The sequence below is a fragment of the Budorcas taxicolor genome, chromosome 11 (assembly GCF_023091745.1).
Source record: "Budorcas taxicolor isolate Tak-1 chromosome 11, Takin1.1, whole genome shotgun sequence".
Lineage (NCBI taxonomy): Eukaryota > Metazoa > Chordata > Mammalia > Artiodactyla > Bovidae > Budorcas > Budorcas taxicolor.
The window spans coordinates 62,215,780-62,238,238 of NC_068920.1; the positions used below are offsets into that span (position 1 = coordinate 62,215,780).

At 53.7% G+C, this 22,459-nt stretch overlaps 2 protein-coding genes across 3 annotated transcripts; one reads left to right on the plus strand and one right to left on the minus strand.

Annotated features, from left to right (window-relative positions):
- Window positions 1-1,732: 1,732 nt before the first annotated feature.
- Window positions 1,733-14,484, minus strand: TMEM127 (transmembrane protein 127). 2 transcript variants are annotated; one of them, XM_052647995.1, is made up of 4 exons: window positions 14,348-14,484; window positions 13,607-13,924; window positions 4,814-4,978; window positions 1,733-4,127 (listed from the first exon to the last, which is right to left on the minus strand). In XM_052647995.1, the coding sequence occupies exons 2-4, from the start codon at window positions 13,848-13,850 to the stop codon at window positions 3,820-3,822; spliced, it is 717 nt and encodes a 238-aa protein (XP_052503955.1). In that variant the 5' UTR covers window positions 13,851-13,924; window positions 14,348-14,484; the 3' UTR covers window positions 1,733-3,819. The 2 variants fall into 2 exon arrangements, with proteins under 2 accessions (XP_052503955.1, XP_052503956.1); XM_052647996.1 differs by having other exon boundaries at window positions 13,607-13,920; window positions 14,348-14,473.
- A 224-nt stretch (window positions 14,485-14,708) lies between these two features.
- On the plus strand, window positions 14,709-21,518 carry CIAO1 (cytosolic iron-sulfur assembly component 1). The gene is made up of 7 exons (XM_052648098.1): window positions 14,709-14,954; window positions 15,871-16,019; window positions 16,474-16,585; window positions 16,696-16,784; window positions 17,029-17,230; window positions 18,306-18,393; window positions 19,202-21,518. The coding sequence occupies exons 1-7, from the start codon at window positions 14,816-14,818 to the stop codon at window positions 19,440-19,442; spliced, it is 1,020 nt and encodes a 339-aa protein (XP_052504058.1). The 5' UTR covers window positions 14,709-14,815; the 3' UTR covers window positions 19,443-21,518.
- The last annotated feature ends 941 nt before the right edge of the window (window positions 21,519-22,459 follow it).

Genomic DNA, 22,459 nt, shown 5'->3' on the forward strand with positions numbered 1-22,459 from the left:
AGGGTTCGGTATCTCGCAACCATGTTCTGACAATAAGGTTAACATTCCAGACCCACACAGGCTGGGTCCAGCCACTAACCAGCCCCCTCTGTGGCTGTCCCAGAACACCAGCTCGCTGTTCCCTAAAAGCCCTGTCCCTCTCTGCTGACTACCTCGTTCTCTCAGGAAAGCCTACCCATTCCTCAAGGACCATGTTAAGTGTCTCTGTCTCTATAAGCGCTTCCGTCAAGGCTGAGCCTACAGTCTCAAGGGGCATCCAGTGCCCCTTGCCAGGTTTCTGCCTTCCTGACAGCTGGGTAGGAGGGCCTTGGTGGGGACAGAAGCTTGTGACCCATTTAGTGGCTGAGACACCTGTGGGCAAGATGTCAGCTGGAAAGACTTTCTAGTTAAGTAAACTGCTCTCCCACAAGATGCAACAGCCTCTTCCTCTTGTCCCCAAGTCCTCTCCCTGCTGCCCTTCACCTCACACACACAGCCTTCTAGCTGTGATGGGTCAGCAGGAACTGGGGCTCCCGTGTTCCCTACCCCGGGGGCCCTGCCTTTCAGGGTCCCGGCCTCCACATGCTCTCAGATTCTCCCACTTGCCAGGCTGACCCTCCTTCCGTCACCAGTCATTCAGATAAACCCTTTCTCTTCACAAAATCCTCCCAGGGCTCCCACTGCTCCTGGCCCCTGCAATGGGCCCCCATGCCTTTCTGGCCTCTTCTCCCACCACATCCGGGCCGCGAGTTGCTCCTCGGTGCTTCCCCTCGGCAGCAGTCCCCCCACCCCACTTCCAACACCCCCTCACACGAAGCTGCCTCATCCAGCCTCCCCTCTGGCCCAGCACTTCCCCAGCTGTCCATTAGTCACTTACTTGTCTTTCCACAGACAAGTCCATCTCCTAGACTAAGAATGTAAAATCTTTGGTGAGCGGCCTCTGAATGTCATCACATTTCACTCACGGAGACTAAACAGTGCTTTTTATGCAAAGCACCTTTCATTAAGTGTCTGAAATGAAATGAGAGAAGAACACATTCCCAGCTCCTGAGAGACATGTGTACTCTCCCCAGTAATAATAATAATAATAATAATAATGATAATAAAAAGGCCAAGTGGGCTGCTCCTTCCAGGGAGCCCTGAGCTCTGTCACTGTGATGCACACTGGGGCCCGGGTTCCAGCTGTCACTGTGAATGGATAAAGGGAACGTGGGGAACCGTCAGGGATTTCCATGGCTTCTAAAGAATGTGCATCTTCTTCTGCAAGTCCTGGCCCTGAAGTCTGTGCACACAAGGGCTGAACTTCTGAAGCCATGCTCTTCTGCAGCTCACGGGATATAGAGGGAAGAGCTCAGGATCTGCAGTCAAGACCTGGGGGGAGGCATCCTTGGTTCCCAGCCTTGGGACCTCGGGGTGGAAGTTGTCAGGGTTAGAGGACTGTTTAGGTGCGGACGCCTCGCACAGAGCAAGCAGGTTCCAGTTCCCTCTAACCTTTTAAACACTATGGCACACTTCCTCAATTTGTGTGTGTATATATGTGTGGCCATGCCCCAGAGGATCTTAGTCTCCTGACCAGGGACTGAACTTGTGCCAGCTGCAGTGGAAGCGTGGAGTCCCAGTCACTGGACCGCCAGGGAACTCCCTTCTTCAATTTCTCCTGCTTCTCCAGCAGGCAGGGAGCAAACCAAATTGGGGAAACTGGGACAGAAAAATGACAGGGAGCCACTGGCAACCGCATTCTTATTCGTGGTTTCTGGCTTTTTTGTTTTGTTTTGCTTTTTAATTTTTTTTTTCTAGGAAAAAAAAAAAGAACACAACCAGGGGCATTTTTATGACAACTATCAGTGTCAGGAGGGCAAGGGAAAAGAGAAAGAAAGGCTAGAGGCTTGGGGAGCGAATAAAAACTGGAATCTGAACCACGTGGAATGGCTCACAGGGTCCTGGGTGTGGGTCCTCGTGAGATGACCGGTCACTTTGGCATGCGTGTTCAGTGCCCGGTCTCCTGTCTGCCAGCTCAGACCCCCAGGGTCAGAGAGAGCTGTCCGCGCCCTGGAAATCTTCCAAAGACAAACTCGCACGTTACAGCGAGATGAGACTGATTTGAGCTGCATGGCTGTGCTCAGGTATCACACATTCTTGCCTGAGAAGAGTCCAGAAGAGTCACCATGGGACGCTTTGGCATCACACTGAGCCCCAGGAGGCTGCTCACTCAGGCACAGGCACGGCTTTCACTGCCCACACAGACATCTGTCCAGACCCCCTTGGGCAGTCTGGCCACGGAAGGACAGGGGGCATGACAGTCCCTTCGAGCCACAGGTCAACAATGGTGTCCGTTCTCCAGTCTTACTCTATGGCCTGTGAAGGACACGAAGATCTGTTTGCTTTTCTGCTCAACTATGGACACTGATTCCCAAGAAGCGTGGCCATCTGGATCCGCACCGAAGCGCGCAGGTTTCTCCCACTGGATGCCCTAGGTCTCAGGGCAGAAAACTCAAGCTGATCCAGGGCCATGTGTGGCAAACAGGACAGCCGGTGACGGCCAGGCAAGAAAGAGCTGGTAGCGCACTGTGAGACCAGAGTACATTCAAGAAGGGGAGGGGGTGTGCAGCAAGCCGCAGCCCCGAGTCACAGTCCAGGGGACCCGCCGAGCCTGAAGGACACAGGCAGGTCTGCTCGTCTTGACCAGGCGGCTCCAACGCCTCAGGCGGCAGGGGTCCCCTGGTTGTGGTCCTATGTGGAGGGCAGTAGGCTTCCTGCCCTGCTGCAGCCCCTGTTTCTACACGGAGGCCAGGTTATGTCTCAGCGCTGCAGTTCTGAGGAGCACCACGCTGGCCAGCCAGCCAGGCCACAGTCCTCAGCCTGCCGCCGGGCAACGATGCAGCTCTGGGTCCCACAGGAAGGCCCCCAGGAGCCACGGTCACTGGGAGGGAGGGAGGGAGGGACGGAGGAGGGCTGCATTCTGCCGGGAGAGATTCAGGGAGCAACGGCCAGGGACTGGAAGGGACAGCAGCCCCAAACACTGCAGGGCCAGAAGGAATGGGATCAATAGACGATGTTCTCATCACTAGTTTAAAAAGAGAGTATTGGTGGTGCTGCTTGGCTGTTTTTCCCTTTTAAAACCACTCACATTTTAAGAGGTGATGGGGCTGGGGAGATGCGGCCCTCGTCACACTGATCCTTTCCGGGCCTCAGGAGACCCACTGTCCCCACCGGGTCTCGGGGCACCAGCCAGGGATGGGGCAGGGCGGGCACGTGCTCTGCTTCCTGGAGGCCACCCCTTCTTCCCGCAAATACAGGACCCATGTGACGGGCAGTCCAAAGACTAAAGTGCAGAGAAATCCACAGAGCAGGCGGCCCTGTGCTGGATTTTCCCAGAAGGGGCGGGAGAGGGGCTCGGTCCAGAGTTATCGCTGGGGGACATATGGGGACAGCTATGAGGCGAGCCTGCGGGGCATGGTCCCCTTTCCCTTGGGCTCCAGGGATGCTTCTTCCATCAGGGACTGTCCACTGTCAACAGCACCCCAGGGAAAACCTCAGCCTCAGAGATCAGGCCCACAAAGGGGGGAACGTGTATGACCGTCCCTGGTTGGTAATGACCAGTGACTGTGGAGGGAGAGGCAGGTTCAAGAGGGAAAAGAGTGTGTTATCTAAAGTCAGTGCACCCCAGGTTTCGAGAGCGGGGATCCAGGAACAGCCCTAAAGTGGAGCTTCTCCCGGGGAAGGTTGGTGGCGGTGGTCAGGATCCTACCAGTGAGACCTGCTGGGAAAAGGAGCACCTCTGGGTGGGGGCGGCACTGTCGAGTGGGGAGGGCGGCCCAGGACCAAAGCCCACGGTGGGCACTAGGGTGTATAGGCCGGGGGCGGCTGGAACTGGTTGATGACCTCATACTCTGCCGGGTAGGGCTCGTTCTCCTCCATCTCCGAGAGCAGCTCCAGTGCTTGCTCCTCCTCCTCTGTGGGGTAGTGGCGCAGGAGATTGGCCGCTGTGGCCAGGATGGAGGCCCCGCCAGCGCCAGCCACCAGGTAGAAGCTAACAGCAAAGGTGACGTAAACCTGGGACCCGTGGTACTTCTTATGTTGCTGCTGCTGGGCCAGGATGAGTTCGGAAGCCCAGTAAGAGAAGCCAATGACTGTGGCACACTGCAGGACTGGGGGGACAAGGGGAAAAGAGGGTTAGCAGGCACCCCGCAGCCTGGATGCTTGAGGAACCAGCTGCAGCCTTCCCACCCAAACCCAATTCTCAGAGAACCTGCCTGGCTCCACACCCTGTGCCGGGGAGCTTATATGGCCAGGGTGGGGGACAGAGGCCTGACCCTGCCCAGGCCGGTTAGATTCTCTCTGTCTTAAGAATTTGAAATTGGGCTACTGGAGGCCTGCTGGAGGTCACTGGATGCCTAAGAGGAATAGGTATCCGGCGTCAGTACTAACCCAAGTCAAATCAACACAGCAGCCCCGTCATGAGGGACGAGAGAAGCCTTTAACCAGCAGAGCAGCCTGGTCTACACGAATGGGGAGGAGAGGGAATCTAAGACCATGCGTTCCCGGGAGACACAGCGTTTCCTCTCTGGCTCCTTCTGGGCCCCATGAGCCCAGCCAAGCTTCAGATCCCGTTCTTGGAGAATGATGACAGTTCTTAGAAGTTCTAACATTTGCTCCCTCCAGCTCGGCCGAGTGGGCCTGCCCTGCCGCCCCAGTGCTCTGTGAAAGGCCAGAGCTGGAACGAGCAACAGGAACTGTCTGCGCGTGGAAAGCCCTCGGTCCCCACTTGCAACTCCAGACAGGATGCCCCGGCCCCGTGGCAGTCGCTCCCGCACTGGAAGTGGCCTGGGCTTACCCGTGAGGATGTGGGCGAAGGCATAGCGACGGGTGATTTTCAGGGCGGGGTGCTTGGGCCCGAAGACATCCAGAAGGAACGCAGAGAGGCTGCACAGGATGCCCAGGAAGCAGAAGGCAGCAATGACCCGCAGGAGCAGGACTGTCTGGGGATTCATGCAGAAGTCTACAGGGGAAGAACCAAATCCTCAGGGCTCCCAGGAACACCCTGGGGCAGGAAGTCCCCACCTGGGAGGAGTTCTCCCCACACCACAGTCCAGGAGAGTTAGGAGAGGACCCAGGGGGTCTGCAGAGAAGGGGGCAGACCCTCTATTAGCAGACAGGACCCCTGGGTCACTGCTCCCATGAGCCTCAAGTCCTCCCCCCTCCCCATCGGGACCAGTCCAAGCGCAGCACCCCACTTCAGTGGAGAGTGGACCCTTGAGCAATACGAGGGTCCACTCATATGTGGATTGTTTCTCAAGAGTACTATATGATCAGAGTTGGTTAAATCTGAGATGTGGAATCACGGATCCAGAGGCCAACTATAAATTACATAAATCATACACAATTTTCAACTGCTGGGAGGGTCACCATCCCTAACCCCACTGTTGTTCAGGGTTAACTGTACTTGCCACGCTCTTCTAATCATCTTTAAAGACCCTGAGAATTAATGTGACACACTAACCCATTCTACTAAAGCGTGCTTCCAGCTGGCAGGAGAAGCCCCTTGACTTCTGAGCTGAGACAGCCAAAGGGACAGGGCCAGAGTCCCATTTGAGTCCATTCTCTATCCAGTCACTCATTCGTCCCCCTTTTCACTCAAAAAGACACTGAAGGGACTTCCCTGTCTGTCTAGCAGTTAAGACTCTGTGCTTTCACTGCAGGGGGCAGGGGTTTGATCCCTAGTTAGGGAACTAAGATCCCACATGCCACACAGTGCGGCCAAAACAAGTACATAAATAAAAAAGAAGCTGAAGCAGTTTAGAGAACCAAAGAATTACAAGCGAGAACTAAATACGCGGGGAAAGCTGGTAGACTGGACCTCCTTTTATATAACCCAGAAATGGGAAAAGCTAAGAAGCAATCAGATTTATACCACAAAAGCATGAAAGGTTCAGAAACTGAGAGCACCAAATACTTTCTAAAATGAGGGCAAAGCCTTTGGGGGCTGCTCGCTCTAGCAAAAACGAGGGAAGGGACCAAGAAAAAGATGCTAGAACAGGAGATCCAACGTTCAAAGAGTAAGGAGTCCCCAGGGTCCTGGTGAGAGACCCCAGGATGACAACCGCACACCAGACACAGCGAGCAACCTACATGTTCTTCTGGGACTTTAATATCATTTTTGCTTTCTTTAAAAAAATTTTTTTTATTCCATCTAGACTGCACTGTCAGCTCCCTTTGATATCTACGCAACTTGCCATAGTTCTAGAGACACAGACGGGATAAAGGCTGATCCGAAAAGAAATCGTTTTAAGCTTTGATAAAAAGGAGGAAATGGGCCTTAACTTCCCCTATTCAGCCACCAGCAAGCTCTTCTTTTATTTAGACCTTGGATCACCAGAATGGATTTGGAAAATTTTGGAAAGGGCTGACGAGACTTACACTGTCCACTCCTTTGCTGAGCTTGGATCTCAGGCCAACAGGCTGTGGGATGGTGGCTATCCCTCTCAGGTGCACAGAGAAACAGCAGAGTGCTGGCTGAGAGCATGTGCCCAAGCCGCAGAGGATCTGAGCTCCTGGTTTGGAGCAGGGCCTGGGAATCTGAAATGCCACAAGCGGCACAGGCGGCTTGAGCCTTACACTCCAGGAAACACTGGTTCCAAAGGAAGAGCTCAAAAGCTGGGGAGGGCACCTGAGCTCAGTCAAGCTGCCTCGAATCACCAGCCGTTGACTAGCCTCATGGGGTCACCCGGACTGAGGCCTGGCCTCCCACACGGAAGAACCAGACCAGATACCCAGGGGCCCTGGGCCTTTGTGACAGCGCATACTTCTGCCTCAGGCACAAAATTCGCCAGGCAGATGTTGGCCGAGCCCACATGACTCATATGCCTTGATCTGGCTTCAGGTCACCTGCCAAGCTGCCCTCAGAGCTATCTGTCACTGTCATGTCAGCTGACCATCTGTTTGGAGCCCACTCATCCAGCCTGGGTGATCGCCTGCTGCCAGGAGGCTGCCTGTGCCTAAGCTCTGCCAGCAACAAGGTCCAGCCTTCATTTAATCTGGCCCTGAGGGCCTGAAGGAGTCTAGAAGCCCACAGGGCCTCTCTGAAACAAAAGCTCCCAGAGACAGGCTGTGTCCTGGCTACACTGTGAATGTTGCTACAAGCTGTATGCCACAGTTCTGGGGGTCCACGTAGCACACGGCAGGGACCCGGCAGGACGCAAGTATTCTTCTAGTGCCTCCAAGAATAACTTCTGAGCGGCAGGGTGGAAGGGTTTACATCACACTCTGCTCTGCAGCAGGCTGAGTTCAGATTCCTCCCACATTACTCAACAGGGCCAGGCCCTCTGAGCGATGCTTTAATTGTGCTACTCGGTTTTAATTTAACAACTAGTTTTAACTGAAAAATGGAACACCCAAGGCTTCAGAGATCCTTTCTTTGGTGGCACAGTGACTACAGGATGTCCACAGTATTAGCATCCTTTTACAATGTCAAGGATCCTTTACACACATCCAGGGGTCGTATGTTTCAGAATATCCTTATTTCAGTCACAAGGAAGACTTCCACAGATGTTCAGCTGCCCTTCCCAAGAGATAAACATCTTTTTTTTTCATTTAATTTTATTTCGGCCACACCACATGGCATGCAGGATCTTAGTTCCCCTACCAGGGATTGAATCCAAGCCCCCTCCAATGGAAGTGAAGCGTCTTAACCCCTGGACCTCCAGGGAAGCTCTGAGAGACAACCTTGTTGGCAGTTTCTTGTGTTTCCCTCCAGGTATGCCTGCCTGTGCACATAGGTGGGGCAAATGTTATCTTAGTTAAGCCTCACTCCACTCCAGGGGATTCATCATCCGGTTCAGATGAGGACTCAGAGGCCCCAGGAGGTTGTGACTTCCTGCAGGTCACACACAGCACAGAGCTAGGCTCCAAACCAGTGTCCGGCTCTCTTGCACTGTGATGCTCACCATCACCAAGCACCAGAGTCAGCCGCTTGACACTTCCCCAATGGAGATAATCGATCAAATCCTGAAGAGCTGGATTTAAGTGAGAAGTCAAAAGGGACCATGGATGCTGGCAGAGCCCCGTCAGCACCAGTGGCCACTGAGCTCACTACGGAAACAGCTGGAGCGTGAAATCTCTTGTAGGCCAAAAAGGTTTGGGTTGTTATGGGATAAATGGAGCTCCTCCTGGGAATTATTGGGCCAAACCTGTTGGGTGTGATCTAAGCTTCAGCAACCATCAGAGCTGGTATTTTAATTGAAAAAATACATATACTGTGTAATTTTATTTATTTATTTTTGGTTGCTCTGGGTCTTCGTTGCCATGTGTGGGCTTTTCTCTGCTTGTAGCAAGCAGGGGCTACTTGAGTTGTGGCGCCTGGGCTTTTCTCATTGCGGAGCCTTCTCGTGTTGCAGGGCACGGGCCTAAGGCCTTGGGCTTCAGCAGCTGCAGCTCCCGGGTTCCAGAGCGCAGGCTCAGTAGTTGTGGCACATGGCAGGTGGGATCTTCCCGGATCAGGGATCAGGTGGATTCTTTTCCACTGGGCCATCAGGGAAGGCCAGAGTCTTGACTCTTACAAGCAGAAGGCAGGGGACTTCCTTGGTGGCCCAGTGGCTAAGACCTCGAGCTCCCATCACAGGGGGCCTGGCTTCAGTTCCTGGTCAGGGAACTAGATCCCACATGCCACGACTTAAAAGACTCGCATGCTGCAACTAAGACCTGGTGCAGCCAAATAAAGAAATATTAAAAAAAAAAAAAAGCAGAAGACATATAAACTGGGCACCCAGTCTCAGTCCCACCACAGGTTATGCATCACCTCGAGCAAGTTGCCCTTCACATCTGCCTGCTCACCTGTCAATGGAAGCAACGACACCTGCCCCATCTGCACAGGGGCCCTTGAGGGCAGCCAGACCCCAAAGTGCCAGGAAGGAGCAGCCCCACTCCCTCTGTGCTGGGTGGCCACAGCAGTGTCTTCCTTGGCTGCCTTTCCTGCCAACACCAGGAACTGCCCCATCCACGCACCTCAGCCAGTGGGGGCTAGAGGATCAGCGCCACAGGGGTGATGACACGGTCCAGAGAAGGGGCTTTGCACCCACAGTTCAAATAGGTTTTGTTTTCACCTGACTGCCTTATGCCTTTCTCCACTCCAAAGTTCTGAGCAAACCTTCCGGGTCAAGGGGGAAAGCCAAATGGGAACTTCCCTTGGAGTAATGCTGACAGATATCCGAGAACCCTGCCCCACGTCCCTGGTGCGCTCTCATCAGAGGGTCTCAGAGCACACAGCAGAGACAGGCAGCGTTACGCCAGCCCTGCTTAGAACCCTGCTCAGGCTCTCCTGGGGTCGGGATCTCAATGTCTCTTTCTCTCCTCCCCTGCAATGAATATCTGCTTTGTTGAGAGGGCTGCCTAAGAGAAGCCCATCCTCAAATGCTGTGTGTATGTTATTTTATTTGTGAAGAGAAATGGCAGGTGGAGCTGAATTTAAATTCCACCAGCGCTGCACGCACTACGCCCTGGTCAGACCGAACGCACCCTGTGCTCCAGTTGCGCTGTGGCCTGTTTACTTCGGTAACCATTGCTTGCCTGTTCCCTCCAGCGACTGGGGAAGAAGGCAGCTGCTGTGTAATAGGATCCCACAGACCTGACTTTGCCCAAGGTCACTGGTGAGTCACTGGGTTGGATTTGTTTGGAAGGCCCCTGCTCTTCCTGTCTACCTGCCCATGGCTTTCATCCCCTCCTGACCCAGAGAGGCAGCAGGCAGGAAGCTTCTAGTGGCTTCTCGCCAGTTCCCTTCTGTTCCTTCTCCTATTCCCCCCTCACTGGAGTCCTTGAGTCAATCCTTCCAGCATTCATCCACCCACTTTATACAGCTGCACCCTACTCTTGACTTTTTAGCTTCCAGACAAAACTTCTGACACAAGACTCCAAGAGGGCCCTCCAGTGCCAGGCCGGGTCGTCCCACAGATCCCAAGGATCCTGGCCAAGCTGCCTGCAAGGACACGCCCCTACAGGATCTGGAAACGCCAGCTGCATTGGCCATCACCCTTCAGACACGCCAGCCCTTCCCAGAAGGCTCTTGACCTTCCCATGGCTTGCTGTCAATCGTGAGTCCCTCGACTTCACATCCTACACTCCCTTATTCTCCAGAGATGCTTGCTGAGCCTGTGGTCCCTGCTGCCCCCTTGCTAGGTGCACTTGAGGGGCAGAGAGGGGTTGAGGCTCAGAAGGAATGGCTATCTGGGCTCCCCTGCTGGGGGCCACCAGAGGCCTGGGCATGTCTCTGGCCCTCTGGCCCAGGCTGAAGAGCTGTGTGAGAAGGGGGCAGCCCTGGGGAGCAGAGGAATTCCCAACAGGATCTTTTGAGCCGCGGCTTTTGTAAAAGCCTTCAGGGCTCTGGGAATGAGAAAGGATGATGGGCTTTGACTCAGCCCGGCAATGAGAGGGGAAGAGGAATAAAAAACGTAGTTTTGCTGGGCTTGTGAGGAAAAACTCAGCCAGAATGGGGAAGTAAGAGGCCCGGGACAGCTCGGATGGAGGAACAGTCTAGTGTGCACTGAGGCGCAGCGGTGAGGGTGGAGTCCGTGCCACTCGGAGCAGCTGGGTGCCCCTTAGCAAGAGACCAGCCTGGGCCCAAGACCTGCGAGTGTGTGTGCGTATGGCGGGGGTGATGACAGTTACCTACCAAATAAAGAAGTCGTTTAGGTGACACTACAGCCAGGCATGAAGGGTGCTTAGCGCGATGCCCGGTACTCAGGCAAGGGGCCAAGAAACGGGAAGGCATCATGCCAAAGCCTGTTGGCCCGCTCCACTCCCCATCACCTTCAGAGACCTGGCAGGGTCTGCCCTCCCTCTGGAAGCGCCTACAGGCACGAGGCCTGTACCCCACAGTTCTGCCCTCTCCTGAGATGGGGAATAGCCAGGCTTCCACACTAGGATATCTGCTAGACCCTGAGGCTTGGCACAGCCCTACAGAGTAGCAAATGACTGAAGGCCCAGCAGGCACCCAAAAGCCAACTGGTACAGAGAAGAAGGGGGCTTCCCTGGTGGACCAGAAGGTAAAGACTCCACCTGCAATGCAGGAGCCCTGGGTTCAATCCCTGGGTTGGGAAGATCCCCTGGAGAAGGAAATGGCAACCCACTCCAGTATTCTTGCCTGGAGAATCCCAGGGACGGAGGAGCCTGGTGGGTTACAGTCCATGGGGTCACAAAAGAGTCGGACACGACTGAGCAACTAAGCACGGACAAAGAAGAGGAAGAGAAGCAATCAGGGACCTTCAGATCCTTTACCACCTTCTGTGACAGCTCACGAGGCAGCACTGTCAGCTTTGTTACAGGACACCAAGCGCTCCCAGCTTGCAGTGGCGGAGGAGACCAAGGAAGACCAGGCTGAAACCATTCGTGGGCTGAGAGCCCTAAACACACGGACAGGCAGGCACCATGTGAAGGTGAAGGCGACCTGCCTTATAAAAGACAAAATCCAGCTTGGATAATTTCTCCGAAAAGGTAGATACGTGTGTGAACAAAGGAGAACAGAACCAAGAATTTATTTTTGATGTGCCTTTGACAAGGATGTGGGCCAAAGTGGGATAAGCCATCGTGAGGTCGTTCCTTATGACAGCTGGAGGAAAGCAAACATAAACGAGACGGCATCACTTTATACTGGTGCCAAAAGTGAGGTGCACTCAACTCTGCCGTTCCCTGCTGTGTGCCCCTGCAGAGGTCATTTCACTTCTCTGAGACAGTTTCCTGGACCTTTGGAATGAAGACATGGAAATAGATGGGCCCCTCCCTCCATTGCAGGAATTTTACAAGCCTTCCTAGGAATGACCTGAAATAGAGCGGCATCATGAATTCCCTTTCAGCTTGGGGGCTTTCCAGGAAGCTAGCGGTAAAGAGTCCGCCTGCCACTGGAGAAGACGCAGGAGATTCGGGTTCGATCCCTGGGTCGGGAAGATTCCCTAGAGAAGGAAATGGCAACCCACCCCAGTATTCTTGAGGAGCCTGGCAGGCTACAGTCCATGGGGTTACAAAGAGTAGGACACAACTGAGCATGCACGCACACTCCTGGTTTTGATACGACACCAAGCACTTGAAATACTGACCACCAAGGGCATTAGCTGCCAAGGTCTGGATGAAGCAGCACAAAGTGGCAGCTGTGCCTCAAAGAAGGCAAGTTCTGAGGAGCGTGCTAACAGAAAAGTCACCCTGACTCGACTCAAGCTTGATGGGCTTTTTGCCACAGAGAAAGCTGCATAGCACGTGGTCTCCATCCAGTGGGTAAGTGTTAGTGTTAGTTGCTAAGTCGTGTCTCTCTGTGACCCCAGGAATTGTAGCCTGTGAGGCTTCTCTGTCCATGGTATTTCCCAGGCAGGAATACTGGAGTGGGCTGCCCTTTCCCTCTCCAGGGGATGTTCCCCATCCAGGAATCGAACCAGGGTCTCCTGCAGGTGGATTCTTTACCATCTGAGCCACCAGGGAAGCCCATAGATCTTAGTGAGCCAACACAGTGAAAGTTATCATCACGGTGATATCTGGAAACAAACCAGAAGCCCCCATCCTGTTCTCTACAAAATCATCCAAAAGCTTTGAAAACTCAAGAGAAATGCAAACCAGCGAGAGAACTCTCAGAGAAAGATAACATTAGGCCACAGGACAGGGTTTTTCAGCCTCGACCTGTACAAGTGGTGTATGATCCAAGGCACTCAAAAAGAACTTGACCTTTTCACCAAACCCAAGGCAACATGAATCCTTAAACAGACAATGGGGCAACACACATCTGGAATAAATTACAGTCAGGAGTGGCACATGGAGAAAACCTTCAGGAATGGTTCAAAAGGCCTTGGGGGTAATGAACTCTGCTGTTAATCAGGGCTGTTTGCAATCCACTGACCATTTTCCCTGTAAAAACCAGGCAGTGCAATACTGCCCCCACACCACACAGTCTGTACCTTCATCACCAGAGAGGAGGGCTGGGAAGGAGGGGCTACAGACCTCCCCTGCATCCAGTAAAGATGATGGTCTGGTTCCCCTTTCTTCTGCTTCCCTGCCCAGGAAGCACCATAATGAACAAGGCAACCTTACCTCATTCCCTCACACTTGTGAGGGTTCCACGGGCCAAATTCCTATTGTTTTACTGAGGGTGGCAATGGAACTGACTTCTGGTTATTGAAAATACCGTAGACTCCCCTTTTCTCTAACAACAATCCAAAGACTGCAGAACTCACAAACATCTTTTAAAATCTGGCCGTATTTTAAAGTTCCTTTTTCTCAAGCTGACCACCCCACCCCCCGACAAAAAAACAACAAAAAAAATCTTCCTGTATCTCGGGCTCCTTAGAAGGAGACAGGTAATTGTGATGCCTAGCACCCTTATCTTCTCTCTGATATACTGCGCCCTTCCCCCAGCAGAAGCCGAAAATAGCAGTCCAGATTACCATGGCGTTGAGGAGTGGGTGCTTGGCTGAAAAACATCAGAATTAATAAGGGGCCGGACCCCAAACAGAGCCACCTGGTGGGCAAGAACATCAGGCAGCAATGGGCTGTTTCCTTCAACCAGGTGCCTACCCCAGGCTATCTCAGCTCCAGTCCGCACCCTGCCAAGGAGGCCCGGGCGCCTAGAAAGAAGAGGGCTGGCGCGCAGCGGCCTCACCTTTCAGCAGGTCCGGGTGCACGTAGCCTAGGACGTCGGAGACCCCCAGCTCTTGGCGGGAACAGGTGCCACCGTGGATGTGCAGCCAGGCAGGCTCGGCGAGCGCGGTGCACAGCGCGGTGATGGACAGGGCACCCGGCAGGGCCGAGGCCAGACTACGCTCCGGCTGCTTGGGCAGAGCGCTGCCTCCCGGGCTCCTCCGCCGGCGCCCGCCGGGCAGCCCTGCGCCTCCGGGGGCGTACATGTCCGCGGCCGCCCGCCGTCGCTCCGCGGTCGCTGCTGGTAGCCGCCGACCTCCGCGGGGCGCACAGAGCCTGCCTGTCCGGGGGGAGGAGAGCAACGTACTGGGTTCGTAGCAGGTGAGCCTGGAGGAAGGCGGTCAGGGCCGACCCCAGGGGATGGGGGTGGGACCAAGGGCCGAGCAGAGACTGGAGAGCTGCAGAGGTTCGGGGGGCGGGGACGGGGTCCCCGGAGTGGAGCTGCGGAGGTGCGGGACGAAGACCCGGAGAGGGCTGGGGACCCGCTGGACCTCGGCAGAATACAGTAGGGAGAGGGGCTCGGGCGGAGGTATCCGTTACTGGTGGAAGAAAAAGCCGGACTCGGGGTCCTGGCCAGAAGGTGCCCAGGGGCGGAGGGCCAAGCTGGGCCGCAAGGATCGGGGAACCAGGATCTGGGAACGGCGCTCTGCGGTGCGATCTCTGCCCAGATAGGACCCACCCCTCAGCGACTTCTGATCCTCACCAGTCAGCAGGCTTCAGTGCCGGTATGGCGTCGCTCCGTCCCGGTCACGGGCTCCTCAGTTACCCCGACCCGAGCGATCTCAGGGCCCAAACCCGCAACGCCCGGACAGACCCCGGCCCGATCCACTTCCGGCTTCCTCCACCTCTGACCCCGCCTCCTCCGGCTCCCCGCCCCGTTCCCAGCGCGCGACACAGCCCGGGCGCGCCGCCGGCTCCCTGCGCAAGGCCTCATGGGACTGGTAGTTCCAGGCCGTGCCGCGATGCTTTTCGTTGGAGGTGGGGCCGCGGTTGGGGGAGTGGGGTGGGGAAAGGACGACTACAACTCCCAGAAGGCAGCGCGGCCGAAGCAGCGGGCGCTTCGTTTCCAGGGTGGACCCTGGCAGTCGGGCGCGAGGGGGTTTGCTCTGTGAGAACCGCAGTCGGAGCGGCTGGCTCTGCTCATTTTTGTCTCCTCCTGCGCCGGGCAGCCATGAAGGACTCGCTGGTGCTGCTTAGCCGTATCCTGGCGCACCCGGACTCCCGCTGCTGGTTCCTGGCCTGGAACCCCGCGGGAACCTTGCTGGCCTCGTGCGGTGGTGACCGCAGCGTCCGAATCTGGGGCAGGGAGGGTAAGCCCCGATCCGGCTGCACGACCCCTGCCGCCAAGGGGTCTCCTTGCGCTTGATGTGGGTGCCAGTCTCGGGGAGTACGCAGCCTGCGGGGCAGGCAGACCCTGGACGAGGGTCACGGGCCGAGGGAGAGGATGGAGGGGTTCTCTTCGAGTTGAACCTTAGCCACTTTGAGAATGGGTTTTCCGGTGAAGGAGTCAGCAACTACTAGAAGCTAAAATGTCAATAGTGAGTGAAGTGAAGTCGCTCAGTCGTGTCCGACTCTTTGCGACCCCATGGACTGTAGCCTACCAGGCTCCTCTGTCCATGGGATTTTCCAGGCAAGAGTGCTGGAGTGGATTGCCATTTCCTTCTCCAATAGAGAGAGTCAATAGAGAGACTGAAACTGTTAGGGAAATTGTGATAGTTGCTGAGGCAGGAAAATGAGACGAGAAGGAAGAAAGTAGGCTTCAAAATAATTTGCAACAGTTGAAGAAGTTTAAATTTTATCCCAAGGGCATTTACCAGGTGGCGACTGCCAACACAAGAGAGACCAGTTGGATCCCTGGGTCAGGAAGATCCCTTGAAGGCGGGAATGGCTACCCACTCCAGTATTCTTGCCTGGAAAATGCCATGGACAGAGGAGCCTGGCAGGCTATGGTCCATGGGGTCGCAAAGAGTGAGAGGTGACTGAAGTGACTTAGGGCGGTCGCGCGCGCACGCGCACACACATGCATGTAGGTGCTCTTAATTTTAAATCAGGAGGGTGATTCCTCAGATTTGTTTCAGAAGGACGCCTCCAGCTTTCTGTAACTTTACTGAGCTCCGCCCCCCAGCCTGGCTCTGATGCTGGACCCTATTACCCAATGGCATGGCTCATGCTTCAGTACATTCTTGTGGACCCAGCTCCAGAACCTGACCTGTCCTCTGTTTTTAGGTGACAGCTGGGTCTGCAAATCTGTCCTTTGTGAAGGCCACCAGCGCACCGTGCGGAAGGTGGCCTGGTCTCCATGCGGAAATTACCTGGCCTCGGCCAGCTTTGATGCCACCACTTGCATTTGGAAGAAGAATGAGGATGACTTTGAGGTAAATAGATGGGACCAGGATTGTTGCCTGTTTGATCCCCAGGCCTGGTTTAGGAACTTTTTTTATTCTAGTGTTTGTTTTATTTTTGGCTGTGCTGAGTCTCCACTGCTTTGCGTGGGCTTTCTCCAGTTGTGGCAAGTGCAGGCTACTCTTTGTTGCGGTGCATGGGCTTCCTGTGGTGGCTTCTCTTTTTCTGGAGTGAAGGCTGCAGAGCTCCTGGGCTTCAGTAGTTGTGGTGGACGGGCTTAGTTGCTCCAGGGCGTGCGGAGTCTTCCTGGGGGCCAGTGTTGGAACCTGTGTGCGTTGCACTGGCAGTTTGATTCTTAACCACTGGACCACCAGGGGATGTTCCTGGTTTAGGAACCTGAGCCAGCCTGGGTCAGTGGGACTGGACTTGCAAGGACCACAGGGGTCTTAGCTGGCACTGATTCCTGTTCCTCTTCACTGTTCGCAGTGTGTAACCACTCTGGAGGGCCATGAAAATGAGGTCAAATCAGTGGCCTGGGCTCCGTCTGGCAACCTCCTTGCCACCTGCAGCCGAGACAAGAGTGTGTGGGTCTGGGAAGGTGAGTCCAGATCCCTCCAGGTGCACTGGAGAGCCTGCCACCCGATCTCTGCGCCCCGCCCTGTGTCCCTGACGGTCAGCTTGTGTGCCCCCTTTTTTTCTCCTCCACAGTTGATGAAGAGGATGAGTATGAATGTGTCAGTGTCCTCAACTCCCACACACAGGATGTCAAGCATGTGGTTTGGCACCCGAGCCAGGAGGTAAGAGCCGTGTATCTTGGTGGGAAGTAATGTAATGTGGAGGGTTGTACCCAGCCGCCTTCTGCTCTTCAGCCTCAACCTGGCTTTCCCAGGAATCTCTGTCTGTGACCAGAAGATGTCAGTGAGTCCCTTTATAAAAGCACATCCCTGGGACTGTCCTGTCCCGGGAGGGAGAAGTCTCGGAACCAAAGACACTCCCGGGCCCTACACACACATACTGTGCTGTCCTTGGCCTCCCCCACAGCTGCTGGCCTCCGCCAGCTATGACGACACAGTGAAGCTCTACCGGGAGGAAGAGGATGACTGGGTGTGCTGTGCCACCCTCGAAGGCCACGAGTCCACCGTGTGGAGCTTGGCCTTTGACCCCAGTGGCCAGCGCCTGGCGTCTTGCAGTGACGACCGCACCGTGCGCATCTGGCGCCAGTATCTTCCAGGCAACGAGCAAGGTGAGGGCCCAGCCTAGGAGCTGAAGACCCATCTCTACTGAGGGGCTGAGACACATGGATGAGTCACAGAAAGCTGGGCCCTTCATAAATGTGCCATGGGAGGGCTCCAGGGAGAGTGCTGGAAGAGTCCAGGGAGGCTCTGGGGAAGGGGGGCTGTTTCATCCAGACTGAAAGGAATTTTTAACATAAGAAGAGACTTCTGTGACTTCCGCTGGTTAAGACTCCATGCTTCCAATGCAGGGGGCACTGGTGTGATCCCTGGTCAGGGAACTAAGCTCCCAGACATAGCCACAAAAGAAAAAAAGGAAATTCTAGATGCAAAGACGACCACGTGAGCAAAGGCATTGAAAGTAAAGGCGGCCTAGGTTTACACCAGGAACAGGGATTTTCTTAGGGTAGATGGAGCATAGGGCATAAGGAGTTTGGAGAAAAATAAGGTAGGTTGGGCTGGGTAGCTGATGTTTAGTCACTAAGTCGTGTCCGACTCTTTGCAACTCAATGAACTGTAGCACATGAGACTTCCCTGTCCTTCACCATCTCCCAGAGCTTGCTGAAACTCATGTCCATTGAGTCAGTGATGCCATCCAGCCATCTCATCCTCTGTCGTCCCCTTCTCCTCCTGCCCTCAGTCTTTCCCAGTGTCAGGGTCTTTTCCAGCGAGTCAGTTCTGCGCCTCAGGTGGCCAAAATACTGGAGCTTCACCTTCAGCATCAGTCTTTCCAATGACCATTCAGGGTTGATTTCCTTTAGGATTTACTGGTTAGATCTCCTTGCTACCCAAAGGACTCTCAAGAGTCTTCTCCAAAAAGGCAGGATAAGTTGTCAGACATAGTCTGTAGCAAAAGGGATTTTGAGGAGCAGGACGTCTCCTTCTCAGAATCCTGCTGTGAAAATGCCAGTCTGGCTGCAGTGTCTAAGGCAGATCAGGGCGGATGGGGACAGAGACGTGAGCATGAGGCCTCAGATGTGCGGATGGGGGAGGGCAAGTTAGGGTCTCCGCTGCGGTGGGGCAGGTTCTGCCTGAGGTGCCCAGGGCATGGATACGCCCAAGGCTCAAGAGAAGTCTGTCACACAGGGGTGGCGTGCAGCGGCTCCGAGGCCAGCTGGAAGTGTGTCTGCACCTTGTCAGGCTTCCACTCCAGGACCATTTATGACGTCGCTTGGTAAGACCTCCACCCTACCCAACCATTCTAGAGATTTTCGAGAAGTCAGGGCGCTCTTTCATCTTCGGGAATACATGGGGATATAGAGCAGCCACCCTCATGTCATCAGATCAGGCTAGACTGTCTCCATGCTGGTTTAGCACTGGCTGGCCCAGGGTTCACAGGAGCAGGGGAAAGACTTAGACCCAGGCTGAGGGTAGCTCCATACCATCCACAGCATCAAACCATCCAGAAATATGTATTCTTGAAACTGTGGCTTCATGGCTGGGGTTTTATGGTTTGGTAACACAGCTTCTACCTTAGGGAGTCTAGGAAAGCCATACCGTTCACATAGGAAAATCGGTCAGAGGGCAGTTCTTGCCCTGAGAATCTGTCCTTAGGAAATAACCCTAAATAACTGAAAAAGTTGACGTGCATCTAAGTTTTACTTATACTGTCAAACATTTGGAAATAGCAAAAATGGACTCAAGTAAAAGTATGGTAAAATTAAGTGACCTGTTGTATCAGTTTAAAAAAACGGTCAGGAACACTTGATGTCAGGGCAACTGCTTGTGCCAAGTGAGAAAAGTACAGTTCAGTTCTATGTAGGTTTTTAGGTTAATGACGTGGAAAGAAACCTAGATGGCAGCACTTGAGGCTTGGGGTGATGTTTGCAGCTACATGTTTGTTAGAGAGGCGCTAGGCTGAGACTTGGCAGCTGCGTCCTTGAGTTTGGGACTAGAACCAGCCCCTCGCCCCTGACTTGCCAGGTGGGGAGGGAGGAGCCACCTGCACGCTCACGGACGCACCTGTTCCCCCCACCCCCCAGGTGTCAGCTGACAGGGGCCCTGGCTACCGCCTGTGGGGATGATGCCATCCGAGTGTTTGAGGAGGATCCCGGCTCAGACCCGCAGCAGCCCACCTTCTCCCTGACAGCCCACGTGCCTCAGGCCCACTCCCAGGATGTCAACTGCGTGGCCTGGAACCCCAAGGAACGGGGGCTTCTGGCCTCCTGCAGTGACGATGGAGAGTTGGCCTTCTGGAAGTATCAGCCGTCTGAAGGCATCTGAGCCACTTTGGCTTTGGACAGAATTGTGCTTCCCCAGAAAATGTCCTCAGACTTCCCCAGCCCCCGAGAGGACCAGGAGGAGCTTCCTTGACCTTCCTTTATTTGGCCCTCCTGCATTCAGACTTGGGGAGAGGCTCAGGGCCACCGGACCACTCAGACTCTTCCCCTCCTTCACACGGAGCCCCTTGTAAAGAGCTGCAGAGCATCTGTGCGTTGCACTTGAGATTTTGCTTTAGGGCAGCATTCAATTTGAGAGCAGAGGTTAAGTATACTATTTATAATCATCATATCTTTATGTAGGAGGGATGTAGCTCAGCCCTTTCTGAGACTATAAGCTTAAATAATCCGAGTCCCAAGTCCTATTTTATGTTATAGGGACATTCACAATTTAAAAGAATTTCATGGTGAGTCCTTCTCTGAAGTAGGCCCTGTCTTCCCATTTTCTGGGTAAATCCTTGAATTTAAGACATGCAATCAATACTGAAATTAATTCCTTAATGTAGGTTTGTTAGAATAAGAGACCCCTCTGCTTTCCCTTAGAAACCCTTGCATACCTTCTGTGCCAGGTGCTGTGATGACAGCGAGGGAGTGCTGAGAAATAAATGGAGAGAATGTGAACCCTAGCAGGGAGTTACTGTTGGCCACAGGTCATACATTCTTAGTGGGGGTGAAAATTGGGTCTTGGGTGAGGGGCAAAAAAATCCTAAAGGGACAGTATGTGCCCTCTCAAGAACCACAGTACCTAAATACTCTGTGGTCTGTCCTGTTAGATTTCCATAGTGGGGGTGAGTGGTAAGCAGCAGCCCCTTAGGGAAATAATGCTGAAGAGAGGTAGAGAAACACGGGCACAGGCCGGGGGCACTGGGGTCTCAGGCTGTCCTTGGACAGGCACGGCCAAATGGGTTTGACTTGAGGACCATCCTCAAGGCCATGGCCTTCAGTTCAGTTTTATACCACAGAAATCATGACCTTAGATTTTGAAGACAGCTGGGGCAGTATCTAGGGCTGTGGTTCTTGAGATATGCCTGCCACTGGGCTTCCCTAGAGTGCTTCAGGGCAGGCAGAGAGCTCAGCACCTCCGGAGTGAGGGGATGGCACCAGATGCTGCAGTCGCGTCTCCACACCTTGCCCTCAGTGAGAATACTGCCGACTCCACTGAGAAGCCTCCTCAGTAGAACCAGTACAAATAAATTGCATTAGATCCCCACCCTTGGGCATACAGCACTCTGTCAGAAGCCGGCGTGCAGCAGCCGTGCTGCACGCGGAGGCGAGGCTGTCCTGAGGAAAACCAGTTGTGCGGTTGCGTGCTCCATCAGCCGTGTCCACGGCGTAACCATTTCTACTTGGAAGAAGTAGCAAACTGTAGTGTTTAGACTTGGCTATTTGGGAGACATTTTCTGGGAAATGAATGGAATGAGCCTGTCACTTCAAGGGAAACTGATCGTGTTGCCAATGATAAAACAAGCTTTCCAGCAAAAATTCAAATTTGTGAAAACTCGTATTGACATCAGGAGCTTGACATCTTCTCGATGCTTAGGCTTTTCTGCGGGGATTGGTGGTGATAGGAACACATGATTTATGATGAAGTGTATTAACATTTGAAAGATTTGCATAATTTTGTGAATGAGCATTTTCCAAATGACTAAGGCATGTTACAAAGACATTCATGGGCAAGACTTAATAAGTGTAAGAGAGGCAAGTGGGTTTTAATGCAAGAGTGTTGCTCTTGATAAGCATGCTCATTGATAAGGTTTCATACCCACATCACCTTGAAGAAACTACCACCTGTGTAGTGACGTAGTTATCTCATAGCCCCTATTACCTGAGAAGCCTATTTAGAAACTTCTTCCAACTTCCTACCTGTGTGAAGTCAGCTTTACATCAATTCACACAACAGGTTTTGGAAACAGCTGTGAGAATCCAACTGTCTTATTAAGCTGGACATGAAAGACTTACAAAAATGTAAAATGCTGCTCTTCTCCCCGAATTTGTTTCCGAAGTTGTTCTTCATAAAATGTTCACATAATTAAGTTACTGTTATTTTAAAATGCGTTTACTCTAGTAAATAAACATCAGTGGCTATAACCCAAATGATAAAAGCTGTTTGGTTCATTTTTGTAGTGTAGAGGGGTCCTAAGACTAGAAAATTGCCAACCTAGGGAAATTACCCATCAGAATCATCTTCCAGTTTTATGCACATTTATTCCTAAAAAGGGGCTTTTCAGGTGGCTCAGTGGTAAAGAATACACCGGCCAATGCAGGAATTGTGGGTTTGATCCCTGGGTTGGGGGAGGAAATGGCTGCTGCTGCTGCTACGTCACTTCAGTAGTGTCCGACTCTGTGCGACCCCATAGACGGCAGCCCACCAGGCTCCCCCGTCTCTGGGATTCTCCAGGCAAGAACACTGGAGTGGGTTCCCATTTCCTTCTCCGATGCATGAAAGTGAAAAGTGAAAGTGGAGTCGCTCAGTCGTGTCCAACTCTTCGCGACCCCATGCACTGCAGCCTACCAGGCTCCTCCGTCCATGGGATTCTCCAGGCAAGAGTACTGGAGTGGGTTGCCATTGCCTTCTCCAGGAAATGGCTACCCACTCCAGTTTTCTTGCCTGGAGAATTTCATGGAGAGGAGCCTGGAGAGCTACAGTCCATGGGGTCACAAGGAGTCAGACACGACTTAACACACACAAAACAATATTCCCAGAAAACAACAGAAGGCAAGAATCTGAGAAGAAAATTTATAGATCTGAATCTTGCAACTGCTTTAAGCACCCAGCCGGCACTGCCTCCTTATGGGAGGGGACACTGCCGATCTTGAGAAAGCGCTAACCTGTTGGTTTCCACCAAAGTTCAGTGTTAGCTCTGCAGCGATGCTGACCCAGAAGGGCCCACAGGCAGTCCTGACAGCACAGGGCACCAACACTGCCCTCTGCTGGCTGAACGGGTGCAGCCCAACTGAAGAGCAGCCTCCGCCTCGAACTGGCGTTCACTCTTAAGCAAGCTCACAGGCTGAAAAACCAAT

What these genes read in the sequence shown, in the direction of transcription:
- CIAO1 (XM_052648098.1), top strand. Translation starts at nt 14,816, where the DNA reads ATGAAGGACTCGCTGGTGCTGCTTAGCCGTATCCTGGCGCACCCGGAC. An exon ending in AGAATGAGGATGACTTTGAG is followed by an intron (nt 16,020 to 16,473) that starts GTAAATAGATGG and finishes CACTGTTCGCAG; the next exon opens with TGTGTAACCACTCTGGAGGG. An exon ending in GAGTGTGTGGGTCTGGGAAG is followed by an intron (nt 16,586 to 16,695) that starts GTGAGTCCAGAT and finishes TCTCCTCCACAG; the next exon opens with TTGATGAAGAGGATGAGTAT.
- TMEM127 (XM_052647995.1), bottom strand. Translation starts at nt 13,850, where the DNA reads ATGTACGCCCCCGGAGGCGCAGGGCTGCCCGGCGGGCGCCGGCGGAGG. An exon ending in GCACCCGGACCTGCTGAAAG is followed by an intron (nt 4,979 to 13,606) that starts GTGAGGCCGCTG and finishes CTTCCCCTGTAG; the next exon opens with ACTTCTGCATGAATCCCCAG. An exon ending in CTTCGCCCACATCCTCACGG is followed by an intron (nt 4,128 to 4,813) that starts GTAAGCCCAGGC and finishes TTGTCCCCCCAG; the next exon opens with TCCTGCAGTGTGCCACAGTC.